Raw genomic sequence first — 16,158 nt, forward strand, 5'->3', positions numbered from 1 at the left:
GAGGTTCCTGGTGGGCTACTTGGCCCCCAGGGACCCCCAGTATTCAAGGTGAATTATTTCCCACTCTGCAAACGCGCCAGGGGGCGTGTTTGCAGAGTGGTGCCTTAATTTTTTTGGGATCGGCAGAGTACGCGTACCCTACGCGTATCCCGCAATTTTTTCCTTGTGGGACCCCCTGATCAGGGCTATGGGGTCAGGGTCTTTCTACCCTGCCCCCTTTGCGTCTTTTGTGCATTTGTTTATCACTTTTTTTGTGCCTTGGTTCTACCGAGACACAAGATGGCTGCCAACACTTCCTGGTTTGGAGTGTTGACAGACAGTTTTTAGCCAATTAGCATGCAGATTGTGCTCGTAATGCTATGCGTACTGTCCTCTGACGGTACAACTTCGCAAATATATCTATGATTTTACTTTTGATTTTCTAAGGAACTACTGAACAGATTTACACCATTTAACAAAAAGCGTAATCTGCGAAACAAACTACCTTTTTGCCAAATTTGGTGTCATTCCGTTCAGCAGTTCGGGCTATAGCCGCACTTAAAGGTCCCAATGGAAAATTGCATGGGAAAAACAAGTTTTGAGACCTCCCTTTTTTCTCGGCCCCCACTTGACAAATCACACCGTAACTTTCATGGAAGGAGCAGAGCAGGCCATCTTCTTTGAGAATTTCGCGAAGATTCATGACCGGCACCAAAGTTATTCCAAATAGAATGTTGCGGATTTCCTATGGAAACTAGGTCCTAACTATAACTACCTACTGGCAACCGCCAGTAGGTAATTGATAGATATATATATATATATATCTATCACTTATTGACTGAGTATGCAACAAATGTCTAACATTCCTCCTTGATAAACCTAAGGCTGCTCAACCACACTACCACAAAAATATCACCTTGGTATTCTTAAAGCGAGCCCCTGTCCACTCATAAATGATATCTGGACTGTCTACACAATACACCTCTTTTGGGTATATCATATTAAGATCTAGCTTCCTACACAAATAGTACATTTAAAATAAGTGCAAATCTTACTTTTTGGTACGTTAAGGCAGCCATACTTGGCATTCGACTATTATTCATAAAATTATTAAATCATAGTGATTAATAATAAGACATGTGTCTACCAACCTTCATTGGCATCAATGCCAAAAAATCAGTGATGAGGCTGTGGATTCTGCGTATGTAGAATTCCTCCTGGAAGAAGCTTTCTGAACCCACCACAGAATCTGTCAGGAAGAGGAAGGAGTTGCCACGGATAGCATATTCCACCATTGTCTCATCAGCTTCTGTGAATTCTGCAAGAGCTGAGAAGTACAGTGTGTGTAAACCCAAGCTTGAAGACAAAGTAACAGTAAGCAAAACATTAATTACGCAATAGCTTATTTAACACTGCTACTTAACAATAAGTAGTCAGTGAATTTTGGCTTTTCATTCATGTTGTGGTCTACAATGAAGATTCAACTTTCAGAATTATCTCAATAAAAGTGTTTCAAAATGAAATGAATAAGTATTTTATAAACATCAAAAAAATAATCAGTTTGCTTCATATTTTAAATGTACCACTGATATAATAAACTGTCTTTATAATTAAAAAACATGACTGGGGAACTATATGAGGTCCATTGTGTCAGATACACAACCAGGTGTTAAGCACAGTAAAACTTTCTAGTGTCAAACTCACTCCAGTCATGTTTCATTATCAGCACACTAGAGGACACAAAAACAGAGTGTGGAGGCACTACAGAACCAGCCTGTTGTGCCTGTGCCTCCACCAACCTCTGTGCTAAACCCTGCCATACCTCTAAGCTATGCAAGTACCACTGTGGTCTGTCCGTTCCACGCACGGCCAAGGACCAGGTGAGTGAGCAGAAGAAGATTAAGGAGGTCGAGTTAAAGGGTGTTGGTCGCTCTTTATGAGGAATGATGCGTTTAAGTGTGGTTTGATGTGGTGGGCATATCTTGTACATTCATGTGACTGGATTCAGGGCAATTTGGCTCGTCTAACTCGGGGGATACTCCAAAACACCATGTGTGGATATGATAGCAATCCAACTCATGTATTCCTGTAATCTTTTTGTATATATTATTTTCAGAAACTAAGGCCTGATGTACTAACACTGGATTTCCATTACAAATCAAATTTTAAACAGACCTATGCATCAATAGGTTGGTTTGAAAAATAGACAAATGTAGGGTCAGGTGGGGATGACTGTTGGAGGTCATCGAATGGTCTACTGAATTATTATTCATTGAGCATGTTGCAATTTGTGATACTTTGCAGTTGGCCACAATAAGAGATGTTCGCCTGCAGGGCACAGTCAACCACCATTCCTGTGACTGCATTTCAAAATGTACTCTGTTGAAAGCAGCTCAATTTCCGTACAGCAAACAATTTTTTTTTTTAAGCAAGTTTACCAATTTGAAAACTTTCAGTGACAGTGGGCCCCTGGACCACTGCCTACTCTACTGCCTACTCTCCCCAATTCGGTAGAAGTTGAAAACTATATTTTGTGATTTGGAAAAAAAACTTTTCTGAATTAAAAAATGGGTTGAATACATGGGAAAATGGATACTGTGAAACAAAGTCCCTTGGTGCACCTGGTCCTATGTTCTTTGTAGTTTGCATAGAGATTTGTCCTTTTTCAGCCATGAATTCATTTCTAATCTGTCCAAGTGGTTGGCGCCAAGAAGCAGCTATGGTGTGGCGACTACGATCTGTGAAAGAAGTCTACTGCTGTGAGCTACACCCCTCAAACTCTGAATAGGAGCAAATCTGTTGCGTTTGAGAGATTTTGATGCAGAGTAGTTTGCACAGAGAAATTGGTACAATACAAATTCAGCAATGATTACTGATAAACTGCCTCTTATAAAACTTGTGATAAATGGTGGAAAAGGAAGACACACCGGTGTAGTCCTGTTCTAAGTTAAAGTCACATATGACACCCAACATAGACACCTTAATGCACCCGACTCTTCAAGACTAATATGGGACTAGAATCAGTGGCACCACTATGCTATGGATGACATCTTTTTTGAAAGACCAACAGCCAGAAGATCAGGCAACACCCTTCAATTGTCTTACACCATGGTTTTTAAGTCTCGCCTGAGCCAGCGCATGCGCTGTAAGGCCAGACATTTAGTAAGTGGGTTTTGAAAGTGCTACCACAGGGTTTTGCTAGCCTCAAGCTTGCAGTTACGCACGCGCGCAACCACCATCTGTCTTTCCTTTGTCACGGGTCATTAAGTGCATCGCAATCACTTTCGCGGCCGCGTCACTTTCACAGGGGCGCGGCCAATGCTTGTTTAAATCAAGTTCTTAGCATAACTGCAAGGAGGATTGAATGCAATGACAGAATATTGGCCACCCATCAAAATGAGTTAAAAACCATATTCGCAAATTCTGTTATGAAATAACACAAGGATTATAGGTCTTCCAAAATATTTGGGCTTTGACTTTCCTAATAAACAGTGGAACTAGCGTAGACAGAGTGAATTGATGGCCCGTTGCATGTTAGAGTGGATGAGTTGAAGACTCCCGAGTCAGGACACTAGAAGGTGAACCTACAGAAACAGCCAAGGTTTGGTGGGGCTAGACCACAAAACTGCCAACAGCTGTCTCTATATGGACTAGACTTCAATTATTCCTATCCTGATATCTGACACTTTCCAAATGTTTACCTACTTCCCCCTGGTTTGTCAGTGGACTAAGACTTGTCGTGAGATGGCCCGGGACAGAACGCAAACCCTCCAGGAGGGCGAAACAAAAGAGGCCTTGGTTCGATGAGATGGAAAATTAATTAGGCAGGCATCTTTGTGGTCCGAAGCGCGGGTTTAAAATGTGTGTAATAACGTTTCCGAAAGATACAGCAGAAATGCGCGTTAATCAGTCTAGCCGGGATCTGGCAGCGATGTTAGCTAATAGCTATTTAATAACCGAATCGTACACAAAGGGAGTGTCTGTCAAAGCAGATCAAAGATTGCATTTTTTACGAATGACAGAGACAAATACTGCTGATGGAGAATTGCAAGGGTCCGTTATGCATGTATTCTCTGGACACAAAGTAATGGAGTGAAGTTTATTGGGAAAGAAACAAGCAGGAATTTATTAGTACACACACTGATTATTTTACATAAAAAATATGTACGCAGTAACACTTTTACAACCCCAACAACAAACAATAGAAACTGCTTCCATTGCCACATACTTCTTGGAGCATGCACCCTTATTTTCTCTTTTAGCATCTAGATGAGGGCACATTTCAAAAGGCTTCCTTTGAAAAGGTACACTGCTGGAAACTTACTTTGCTCACCAATGAAATGCAAATTCACTAAAAGACAAACAACTCCCATAGACATCTTGGCTTCTGCATGCATGCACATTTCAAACAGCTTCTAATATAAGGGTGGTCTAATTATACCTGCTACTTTTCACGGCCATAGAATACACAAACAAATGCAAACTGCTCACATGGACACAGACTCCTTGGCGCATGCCTCCCACAGTACAAACTTCATGGCACACGCTCTAGTCTTTCGTTTAACAACAAGGTGCATGCGCATTCGTTCATACCACCATTCACACCTTTAGAAACGTTACAGCAAACAATAGGAACATATCCTACACTACACACTTCACAGCGGACGCATTTGTCTTTTAGCAGAACATCAAAATACATGCTGATTCTTTCACACTGCCACAATAACCCATGGGAATTTTTCCTTCCTGCAGTCCCAGTCAAGCCCTGCCTCCCCTGTTCTCGGATTACGCTCACCAAGGATGAAATCTGCTTCACAGAATACCGAAAATAAACCCATGCCACGCTGTAAAACCTACTTCCTTCCACACTATACGGCACCGCCAGAGATGGACTCCGAATGGAAAACAATTACAAATGCAGTCCTGTGATTTTTTTTTCTCACAGCAAGGCCCGACTAGCTTTGGAAACATCGATTCCAGCCAGTACATGTTACGAAACTGGCTAACTCCACTCACAGGCCCAGGCTTCAGACAGTAGTTTATCCAATAAGTTATGGTCATGCTTCTCATGGGAACCTCGGGCAACTAGGGCGGACTAGGCAGTATCCTATATTCATACTGTTATCTATCAATGGTATCCCATGGCCACAATACTGTTGTACTCCAGCCAGTAATCAAGTTACTTCCTTTTGGCACTTGAATGCCAAAAGGGTTTTAAAGTTTACTTAAATGTATTTCAGTTAAAGACGGTCAATAACCATTAAAACACACACACAAAAATATACAAACAAAAATACAAATTAAAAACATATCAACAACAAAATAACATTTTAAGTTAAAATTTATTGTTATTGGCTTTCCTTCAAAGAAGTATAAAATAAGATAACTCTGTCCACTTGTATTGATCTCACCGTTATGCCATTATTTACCATGCATTGGCATAGCCAATAAGTCTCACCTTTGGGACCTTATAAGTGCTTAGCCATGCAATAATAATAATAATAATAATAATAATAATAATAATAATAATAATAATAATAATAATAATAATAATAATAATAATAATAATAATAATGAAAATGAAAATTTATAAAGCGCCTGGTTACGCCAAACGGCGTGTCCGCCGCCCTGAAGTAAGTGGGAGAGGCAGTTGATGTTGTTGCACCAAGGATATTGTGCTGCATAACTAAATACTTATAAGGTCCCAAAAGCAAGACCTATTGGTTATGCCAATGCTTGTTTTCAAGGCTGTGCATTGTCTAAATTCACTTTGAGATCTTCGTAGAACCACAAGTCAGATTTCAGAAATACACACAATACATACACATCTATTTGGGTGTTTCCAAGTATGAAGCTAGCTGCCTACTTAAACACACTCACCAAATTTCTTTCCCGCTTACAGGGCTGCCTCCTCAATGAATCACTGGCAAAAAAGCCGAGGTTTCCCAGAGGGGCAAGATGGCCGCTATGCTGCTGTAGAGGGCAGTCGCACTTACTCCTTCTCCTGGACCCATGGACTACGAGGCTGGATGGAAGGGTAAAATATGCTGAATTTCCGAGGAGTTTCCTGCAGTAAAGAAGGCATCAAGGAATCTACTGGTACCAAGATATTGCGGAAGGTGATCTCAACCCTGAGATTCTATTACGGCGAACATTTAAGGAAAGTGCTGGCATATGGTATCACTACAGGCTTGAGGATGTCGCAACGTACTGGCGCGATCCCAAAAGCCACGCTGAACAAACGAGCCACAGCACCTACTGTTCCAAGTAATACTGCCCAAAAGATGCAAGTTAAGAGAGGAGAGAAATCTATTAAAGAAAAGGAAAAGATCGATTCCAAGGCCGACTCTAAAGCAGCATTACAAGAGACACAAGCGGGAACTCCTGGAGCCAAAGGTCAGACGCAACAGACACAACAACAGAGGCGCTCGCAATCGGACGGCGGAGCGCCAAAACATACGAATGCTGTACCTGTCTCCAGTAGAGATCTGCGACAGTCCACCGTTACGGAGGCGTTTACGGGGAGAAGCCAGCCTACAATCGTGGTTACTGGATGCATCTCAGAGCCGACCACGAAGGTAAACGCGGAAGCCGTTCTCGCCGACCGCGAGGACGCAAGTACGGCGGTTGCTAGGCAACCGGCGTTGCAGACGTGTACGCATCAAGCGGGAGCCGCGCAGGGAGAGGAGACCGCTGCGAAGGCTGGCGAGGACAGGAACAGAGGTGGGGATGCGGATACGGAGACAACGACATCGAGCAGTACCGGTAAGCCTAGCAAGGGGCAGCTGGAGGAGTTGGCAGTTCCGGGGAATAATAATAATGCCCTAATGCTTGAAGCACTTATGGAAGTAAATGTGGCACTCACACCTGCGGATAAAAATGACATGGCACAGTCTAATTGGGGAAGTATGAAAAGCCTAGAGAGCCGCACAACAAAGGGGGCTAAAGGAAGGAGAATACGTTCCCCGGAGGTGGAAAAATTCTACTCAGTGACCGAGGGCTCACTCTTCTCTGTTGGGGTCAGAGGAGGAGGGCATTACCACAGATCTCTCATCAGGAACTGAATCAGAAGAATCTCTTTCTAGTGAGCATAGAAGTAAGGAAACTCAAAAGAAAAGAAGAAGAACTATGATAAGGCGAGAAAGATTTAGACAGAGCTGCGTCAAGCACAAATAGGAAGCTGCTATGGGATTATGGTAGCACCGCCAAAATGTATCAGGAACAAGACTTGGGTGATGCACCTGAGAATTACCCCTTAAATGCTTCTCAAGACGTATCTGATATTCCACCTCAAGCGACTTTGGAGGGAATGTTTTCCATGCTCAAACAAATGCACCTAGAGGCTCGCCTAGAAAGTAGAAGAGCGAGACAAGACACCAAGAAAATTCAAGCGAGCATTAGGAAAATGAATAGGAAATATGTGGAGGTGGAAGGCAGGGTGGAACAAGTTGAAGAGAGAACTGGAAGACTGGAGGATGAAGTCACGGACTGGCAGAATGTAAGAACAGAACAAGGAAAAGTGATCGAGGACTTACAGTGGAAGCTGGAAGATTTCGAAAATCGCCAAAGGCAGAACAACCTACGCTTTTTGGGCTTAGAGGAAGGACTGGAAGGGAAGGACCCAAGGGGGTTTATGATTAAATTACTAAAAGACGCATACCCAGAGGCGCAGTGTGTAATGGCTGCCCTTTTCTGGCTCTTTTAAGGGGAAGAATGATGGAGAGTGACTCCAGCCTATCACCCCCATAGCATAGGGATTAGGACTATAGACAGGGCCCCTGCCTTCTATATATTAGAGCATTTTCGTGTCACTTTCCTTAATGTAGGGCTTATGAATTTAAGTTAGGGAATAGATATATAAGTATTAGTCATGATTTGCTCATTTGCTAACATGTTAGGATATTTTCCATGGAGTTACGCATATTGTGGGCCCCGTAGGCCTTAAACGAGACAGACTCCATTTTGCTTTCTGCCCGGTAGCTCGAGAAGGCTTTCTAGGTGAAGTGTAAAGTGTAATGTTTTAGTTTTAAGCTGTTGTTCGCTTGGAGAGAACCGGCTCAGGCTGGCCCTTATCGAAGGAATGTATTTTTCTCCACTCCGAAGACACAACTTCAGGCCGGCCGGCTGGGAACGTGTCCTTGGTACGGGGAGGTACAAGAATTTGGTGGGCGGCAGGTGGCTGGCCGTAGCTTTCCATGAAGGAACGGGCTTTGATATTAGCGAAGGTGTTAGTCAGTTTGTCAGTTAGTCCGTAGGCGGCATCTAGCCGTTAGCATCTCTGCCATTAATTATTTCATGGCGGACAGTCGCCATCTTTGAAGTCCGAGAAAGATTTAAGACCGAGACTCTCTGAGAAAGATTGAAGGAGAATTAGCGCGGAGCGCACTGGCACAGAGAGAGAGAGAGACGGTAGCTAATAACCAGCAAGGTTCCGGTGGCCTGGAGGGAAGCAGACGAGGTTGAGCCTAGCGGTGCAGACGTGTACTTGTGACGGCTGGGGTGTGACTGCGAGGCGAGCCAGGACACAGAGACGAGAAGGGAACCTAGATGACTGCCGAGCCCAGACTTCATATTAACCAGGTTATCTCCGCCCTTTTCCCAATTAGCGTGCACTCTAATCTTTACCTTTTCTTTGCAGAAATTATGTTGCATAGTAATGTGATTTGTGTTTATTGTCAATAAATATCCTAGTTCTTATAGAACTACCGTGTGCCTTGTGTTCCTGTTCAATCTTGGTAAATGCATCTCCTAGTTGAAAGTTGTTTATATGAACGGATGTGAAATCCCGATAGTGATCGAACAAAGAGGGAGTGAGTGGACCTTTGATGCCAAGAATAGGAGGTACATCATATAATTTGGGAACCGTATTAAAAGTCATTATTATAGTTTTATCCCGAGTAGATAACTGAGACATTGTCCCGATGACTGTTCATAGGAATGTGGTCGTCGTTGATATGCGGCGTTAGTGAGAACGTTGGGGAGGATTACCAACGTGTATACCCACAAGATTGTGGCTTGCATAAGTGAGAGCGTCAGGGAGGATACTGGCGTGGAGATCTACCGGATTGTGGATCGTTTGGAAAAGGGAGCATCGGGTTCTGCAGGCCCATGTGTAGACGCACCGGATTGTGTGTCATATCTGCCCTAGGGTAGACCGGTCTGGGTCGGGGTGGCCGCGAGACCAACTGATGTGAATAAGATATTGTAGAAAATCTATGCATGTGTATTGCTATTCCCCATCCTTAGGTGCGACCTGTATATATACCTGTATATCTATCCATTGTGAATATGTTCTAAGGAGGGAAGGTGAGTACGTTTTGGCTGGGTCATAGGGGCCCCTGGGGGCTGATCCCATCTAAGCGGAAAATCCGGCCATTACACAGTGGCAGTGGGAACTGGAAGTACAGAGAGCGCATAGATTTCCGCTAACGCAGAAGGGAGGAAGAGGCACTAATCAGAATGGTTTACCTAGGGCAATGTTGTTTTTTTCTGGTAACTTCTTGGCCAGGCAGGAAATTATGGAGTCTGCAAGACCAGATAGGAAAAAGTCAGTTGAAGGAATTACCTTTTTTACTAGGCCTGATTTTTGTCATACGACGGTGGAAAGGAGGTGGAAACTCAGGCAGCTTATCACTCCGTTCCAACGTCAGGGCTCTGAAGCATATCTGATGTATCCATCTAAGCTAAAAGTTATTACAGGGGGACGCACCAGAATGTTCTTTTCGGAAGTAAAGGCAGGCGAATACCTCGCAGAGATTACAGAGAATCAGAAAGGCAGGAAAAGTAGGGAATCGGAACCAGCATAGGACGCATATGAAGATTCTAAGAGTATGGTCTATCTTAATGTGAGTAACTTGGGCGGGAGAAGGAGGCGACACTACAGTAGAGAGCAGCCACACATAGGTCAAGATTGACCTATTTGCCTGTAACATGGGGGGGGGGGGTAGCAAGGGGAGGGGGGGAAGGGGGGGTTGAGGGAGGGGGGGGGTGGGGAAGGTGGTGGAGAGGAAGTAAGGGTATGTACAGCACAAAGTAAGAAGGTATGTAGGCACAACCAGGTGGCAATAAAAAAATTTGAGGAAAGTGATTGTGGGCCTTATTTCAAAATCAAATGGCAATAAGACTTGCTACCATTAATATTTGTGGTTTGAATGATGGCGGGAAAAGGCAGAAAGTAGCGGCCATGTGTAGATTATTAAATCTGGATGTTATCTGTCTTCAGGAGACATGTGAGAGGAAAAGATAAATATCTTATGGATCAGCTAGGATATGAAGTTTTAGCATATACACAGCAAGATGTTAAGTCAAAGGGAGTCGCTATTTTTGCAAAAAAAGGTTTTGTGCTAGTAAACAGGAAGAAGGAAGACGCTGAAGGTAGATGGGTAATGGTAGAGGGAGAAATAGCAACTGGAGGCAGATACACAATTGTTTCTGTTTATGGCTCTAATGAAGACGAACCTGACTTATTTGATCTTTTAGACACTGAATTGGCATTATGGCCAGAACCAGTAATCTTTTGTGGGGATTTTAATATTAATGGGTTGTCAGGGTTGGGTATGACGGGAGGGGGGATGTTGGGAGACCGTAAGAAAAGACCAAGAAGGGCTATTGCTAATTTAATGTATAACAATGCACTGGTAGATGTTTGGTCAGCATATAAGCCTGCAGGGACAGGTAGCACTTTCTACTCTGCTCCCCACAAGAGTATAGCAAGACTGGATTATTTCTTAGTTTCTAGTCCCTTAGTACCAGAAGTCAAAATAGAAATGTTACCCCGGGTCTTCTCAGACCATAATCCATTGGTGCGGTCTATCTCCCGGAATTGTAACGCATGTCACAAAGAATATAACTGGACATTCGAAAGGAGGCTACTTAAGGAACCCGATTATGTCAGCAGAATGAAGGTATGGATTAGACAATTCTGGGAGGTAAATAGAGGTACGGCAGCTACAGGTATGGTTTGGGACGCATTTAAGGCAGGGGTAAGGGGGGAAACACTGGCTTATACTCTACATAGGAGTAAGAAGGAGAAACTGGATTTGACTAGTAGGCTACAAGACTTAATGAAGTTAGAACAACAACTTATTCAGGCGGTCATGAGTCAAGAACCCCTCGAGCAGATCTTATTAGAAACAGAGCTGAAAAAGGCAGAGACTGGTGAAAGATTGGCTAACAAAGCAGCGAGCAATTATTTAGCAAAAAAGGAAAAATGTTACGAATTTAATGAAAGGGTTGGACATTTGCTAGCAGTTCGTACCAGACAAGACCTGGCAGCCGGGGAAATCAAAGAAATTAAGAATAAAGGGGGGAATGTTGTAACTAAGGTGGAAGATGTGAGGGAGGTGTTTAGGGAATTTTACTCAGAACTTTATGATCAAGACCTGAGAATTGGGGTTGAGGTGATAGAGGATTACTTGGCAGGAATCCCTCACAAAGAATTGATCTTGGAGGATAAAGAGGCTATGGACCTACCATTAACACTGGGTGAAATACATAATGCGGTAATGAAACTCCCCTCAGGGAATGCCGCAGGGCCCGACCAAATTCCGGCAGAATTTTATAGGATTTTCTGGGACACTTTGGGGATCGATATGTTAGAAATTCTAAGGCATGCACAGATGGGGGAAAATATACCACAATCATGGGCCGGAGCAAGTATTATAGTTATTCTGAAAAAGAATAAATCGCATCTGGACCCTGGCTCATATAGGCCAATTACGCTTATGAATGTGGATGCAAAAATATACTCTAAGGCCCTTTCACTTAGGCTTAGCAGGGTAATTGAGGGGCTGGTATACACAACGCAGCATGGCTTCATTCCAGGTAAAGGGACTACGGAACACACAAGGAGGATGGTTACCATTTTGGACGCTGCGGGTGCTGCAGGAGATCCTGCCTCGGCTATCTTTTTGGACGCAGAGAAGGCCTTTGACAGGGTCTCCTGGAGCTATCTGTGGAAAGTCTTGGGATGGTTTGGGATAGGTACAGGCTATATAAAGGCTATTAAAGCGTTATATTTAAACCCAACAGCTAAGGTAAGGATAAACAGAGGGTACACGGAGAGCATAAGCATAAAGCGAGGTACAAGACAGGGCTGCCCGGCTTCACCATTACTATTCGCCTTATATTTAGACCCCCCTTCTGAGAAGATTAGCGGGAAATCTAAATATTCTCCCGATTGGATTTCATGGACATGAGTATAAAACGCTTGCATACGCAGATGACGTGGCAGTTGTCACACCAGATCCAGGGTCAGCTATTATAGAAATTGAACAAGAGGCCGCACATTTTGGTATGTTTGCAGGTTATTCATTAAACAAAGGTAAAACTCAAATAATACAAAACAACTGGGTAAACTATCAGGATATAAGAACAGCACCTGAAGTTACATACTTAGGGGTGAAGATTACAGCTGATTTAGACAGTTTAGTAGAAATTAATATGCGCCCGCTACTGGAAAAAATTAAAACAAATACAGAAAGAATGAATAATCTACACCTGACCTTAATGGGCCGAATTAACGTTATTAAAATAGTAACATTCCCCAAAGTTTTGTATTTATTTAGATCCATACCTTTATTTTTTGATACTTTATGGTTTAACAAGTTGGAAGCGATTCTGAATAAATTTATCTGGGTTAAAGGGAAAACAAGGAGAGCCTATAGGCACTTAACTGTAGATAGGGAAAAAGGGGGTTGGGGAGCACCGGATTTCAGGCTTTATTATTGGGCAGCAGTATTACAGTATAGCAGGGTGTTATTAGGTGGGGGAGGTTCAGAACATTTAGCGGGAATTGACGTAGGATTAGCCAATGTTTATACGATACTTTTGGGTGAGGAGGCTGAGAATGGGTTCTTAAATACAACTGATTTCACGTATTTCAAACACACGAGATTTAAGACCTTGGAAGCGGCATATAGGGTGTGGAAAGGAGTGGCCAAAAAATTTGGCTTAGGCAGATACAACAATTATACAAGATTATATACAAACTGTTCTCTGCCGAGGGAGATCTTTAAGGATGCCACTATGTATGATTGGTACAACAAAGGCATAGTGAAGATAGGGAACCTACTGGATAGTCAGGGTAATATGATACAGTTTGGGTTGCTTAAAACGAAATTTGGTTTAGAGCAAAATAGTTTTTTTAAATATCTTCAAACCAGGAGCTTTTTAACACAAAAGCAAGGTGGCACGGCAGGGATGGGACAATGCAAATTTATGGAATATATAGGAACAACTAATAAATGCACGATAAGACAATTATATGCTGAACTGAAAGAAAACAAATCAGATGAAAGGGCGAAATATTTGCAGAAATGGATGGAAAAATTGGGGGCAGGCTCAGAAACTTTTCAGGAGTCATTGGATTTGGGTAGAACAGTGTTATGCTCGGCAACCCTTCAATCACAGCATTTCAAAACAGTGTTCTCACTCTATCATACCCCGGCTAGGATCGCCCAGTGGTGTGGGACGACGGGAACAACATGCCCTCGATGTAACGCGAATGGGGCAGATATTGTATACATGTTTTCGCAATGTCCACAACTGTTTACTCTGAAAACGGCCATCGAAGAATTTTTTGATAAAACACTGAGGATTAAGATTAAACTCTGAGATAAACTAGTTATTTTAGGGGTGGCCGACACGGTAGAAGCTATGCCAGTAGAGTTTATTTTTGTTTCAATTGCAGTTTTTCGTATCTGCATAGCAAGGAATTGGCTGAATAAGGCTCCCCCACTATTTTCAGATTGGATAGCCAGCCTTCTCACTATATACAATCTAGAAAAAGCAATATACGCCAGGAAATGCAGAAGGGCTAAAGCATTGGGCGATATAATATGGCAACCTATTACGAGGTGGAAAAGCAGCAGGACAAACCTTGTATAGCATAAGAAAGTGTGGTATATAATTAATTTTTGCATTTGTCGGTTTCCCTTCCCTTTTTAGTTGTTCTGAATATGGTTTGGGGCTGGGTAGCATGTAGTTTACATCTGAGGGTTGGATGAATACTTACTCTGTCTTTCTTTTATGTTTTAAAGTATTGGAATGTATATATAAATGTATATAGAACCACCAGAGGAAATGGAATGTGCTGTAAACATACGTTGGAATACTTGGAAAAAAAATTTGAAAATTGAAAATTTAATAAATATTATAAAAAAATAAAAAAAAAGAATCACTGGCAAAAAAACGACACAGGGAACCAACTTCACCTACTACACCAATCGGTCACCATTCAATTGAAAACTCCAATTAACATCTATCCATATCAAAGGCTCAGTTTTCTAGGTTCAAAATCTCTGGATCAGAACACAGTTGCTCTCGCCTTCCTCAAAATCATTAGAACATACCCTAATTACATAGTTCTAACAGTTCTAGTTACTATGTCTTTTTTGACATATTCAAGAGCACTGTGATGCAAGACGCCTAGACATCAGCTTCATAAACAACCAAAATACAAATATCTGTACTCAACACCCTCGCAGATGACCCTGCCCAACGCTTTCCTCCTTTAAACTAGGATCAAAGTACATTTTTAAAACCTCTTACCTCCAATTTCAGGAAGTTGTGATATTCCTCGCAGAGTCAATGCCCATGCTAATCTAACCGTGGCTTGTAGTCCAGGAAGTTTCCATGGTTGGGTGTCTTGAAGGCGGCAGTGAATGGACGCAATATACTGCCTGTCGGTAAATACTGGTAGCTGGTGCATTAAATCTGAGAATAGAAATGGAAGTGTCAGAGTAGCAGGATCTCAAAGAAGAAAAAAAAGAATATCGTATTTAAAAACTGTACACTGAATTTAAGGCTAATAAATGATTTCATGCAGCATCAAGTACAGAAAGAACTTCAAAAGGCAGAGGTATTTTGGAACTTTACCAGTGTATCTTTGAAGACACTTCGCCTCGCCCTTCTGTGGTACAGTCGAAATATGCTACTTACCAGTATGCATCTGTCCTTGGCATGTAGGGCTGCTGACATTCATATCTGTGCATAGATCGCCGCCTAGTGTTGGGTCCGGATGATTGCACATTGTTGTCCTGGAAGAGTATTCGAAGCATCACGAGATAGGAGACTCCTCCCCTGGACTACAGTGCGCATGGGCATCCTCTCTATCCTCAGATTGTTTTTCGCCATTGTGGCAGAGATGGAGTGTAATACCGTAAGTGATGACCATGCCTGAGAAGGATTCTGAGTGCTACAGCTGCTACAGGCACAGGGTAGGAGGGCGGGCGATATGAATGTCAGCAGCCCTACATGCCAAGAACAGATGCATACTGGTAAGTAGCATATTCCGTTCGAGGCATGTGGGCTGCTGAATTCATATCTGTGCATACAATAAATAGCAGTTACCTCCTTAGCTGTGGTTGCCCGTGCCAGCTGCAGTAGTCTGAAAAAGAGTTCTGAGAACAGCCTGTCCTACAGCAGCTTGCTGTTTGGGGTGTACATCTACGCAGTAGTGTTTTGTAAATGTATGTATGGGGGTCCAAGTGGCTGCTCTACATATATCCTCTAGACGAATGTTACCTAGGAAAGCCATGGATGCCCCTAGCTTGCGTGTGGAATGCGCTCTTGGGGGAACTGTTAATGTGCGTTTAGCTTTCTGATAACAGATTTGTATGCACTTAACAATCCATCTGGCTATACCCGATTTGGAAATAGGGTTGCCTTTGTGTTGTGGAGAGAAGGCAACAAACAGTTGTTTAGTCTTTCTAAAGTCTTTAGTCCGGTCGATGTAATACAGGAGAGCGAATATGCTACTTACTAGTATGCGTCTGTTCTTGGTATGTAGGGCTGCTGACACTCATATCTGTGCATAGATCGCCGCCTAGTGTTGGGTCCGGATGATTGCACATTGTTGTCCCGGAAGAGTCTTCGAAGTATCACGAGATAGGTGGCTCCGCCCCTGGACTACTGTACGCATGGGCATCCTCTCCATCCTCAGATTGTTTTTCGCCATTGTGGCAGAGATGGAGTGTAATACAGTAAGTGATGACCATGCCTGAGAATGACTCTGAGTGCTACAGCTGCTACAAGCACAGGGGAGGAGGGCGGGCAATATGAATGTCAGCAGCCCTACATGCCAATAACAGATGCATACTGGTAAGTAGCATATTCCGTTCGAGGCATGTGGGCTGCTGAATTCATATCTGTGCATAGAATAAATAGCAGTTACCTCCT

At 42.9% G+C, this 16,158-nt stretch overlaps 1 protein-coding gene across 1 annotated transcript in view; it reads right to left on the reverse strand.

The window, feature by feature from the left end:
• The window catches only part of NUP205 (nucleoporin 205), a 967,082-nt gene that overhangs the window by 805,516 nt on the left and 145,408 nt on the right, over positions 1 to 16,158 (reverse strand). The window contains exons 7-8 of the mRNA XM_086952983.1: positions 14,530 to 14,694; positions 1,131 to 1,306 (exon numbers count right to left, since the gene is read on the reverse strand). Coding sequence (XP_086809109.1) covers positions 1,131 to 1,306; positions 14,530 to 14,694 — 341 coding nt within the window. The remainder of the gene's footprint in view (positions 1 to 1,130; positions 1,307 to 14,529; positions 14,695 to 16,158) is intronic.

Source organism: Lissotriton vulgaris, chromosome 1_2, assembly GCF_964263255.1.
Source record: "Lissotriton vulgaris chromosome 1_2, aLisVul1.2, whole genome shotgun sequence".
In the NCBI taxonomy this organism is placed as follows: Eukaryota; Metazoa; Chordata; class Amphibia; order Caudata; family Salamandridae; genus Lissotriton; species Lissotriton vulgaris.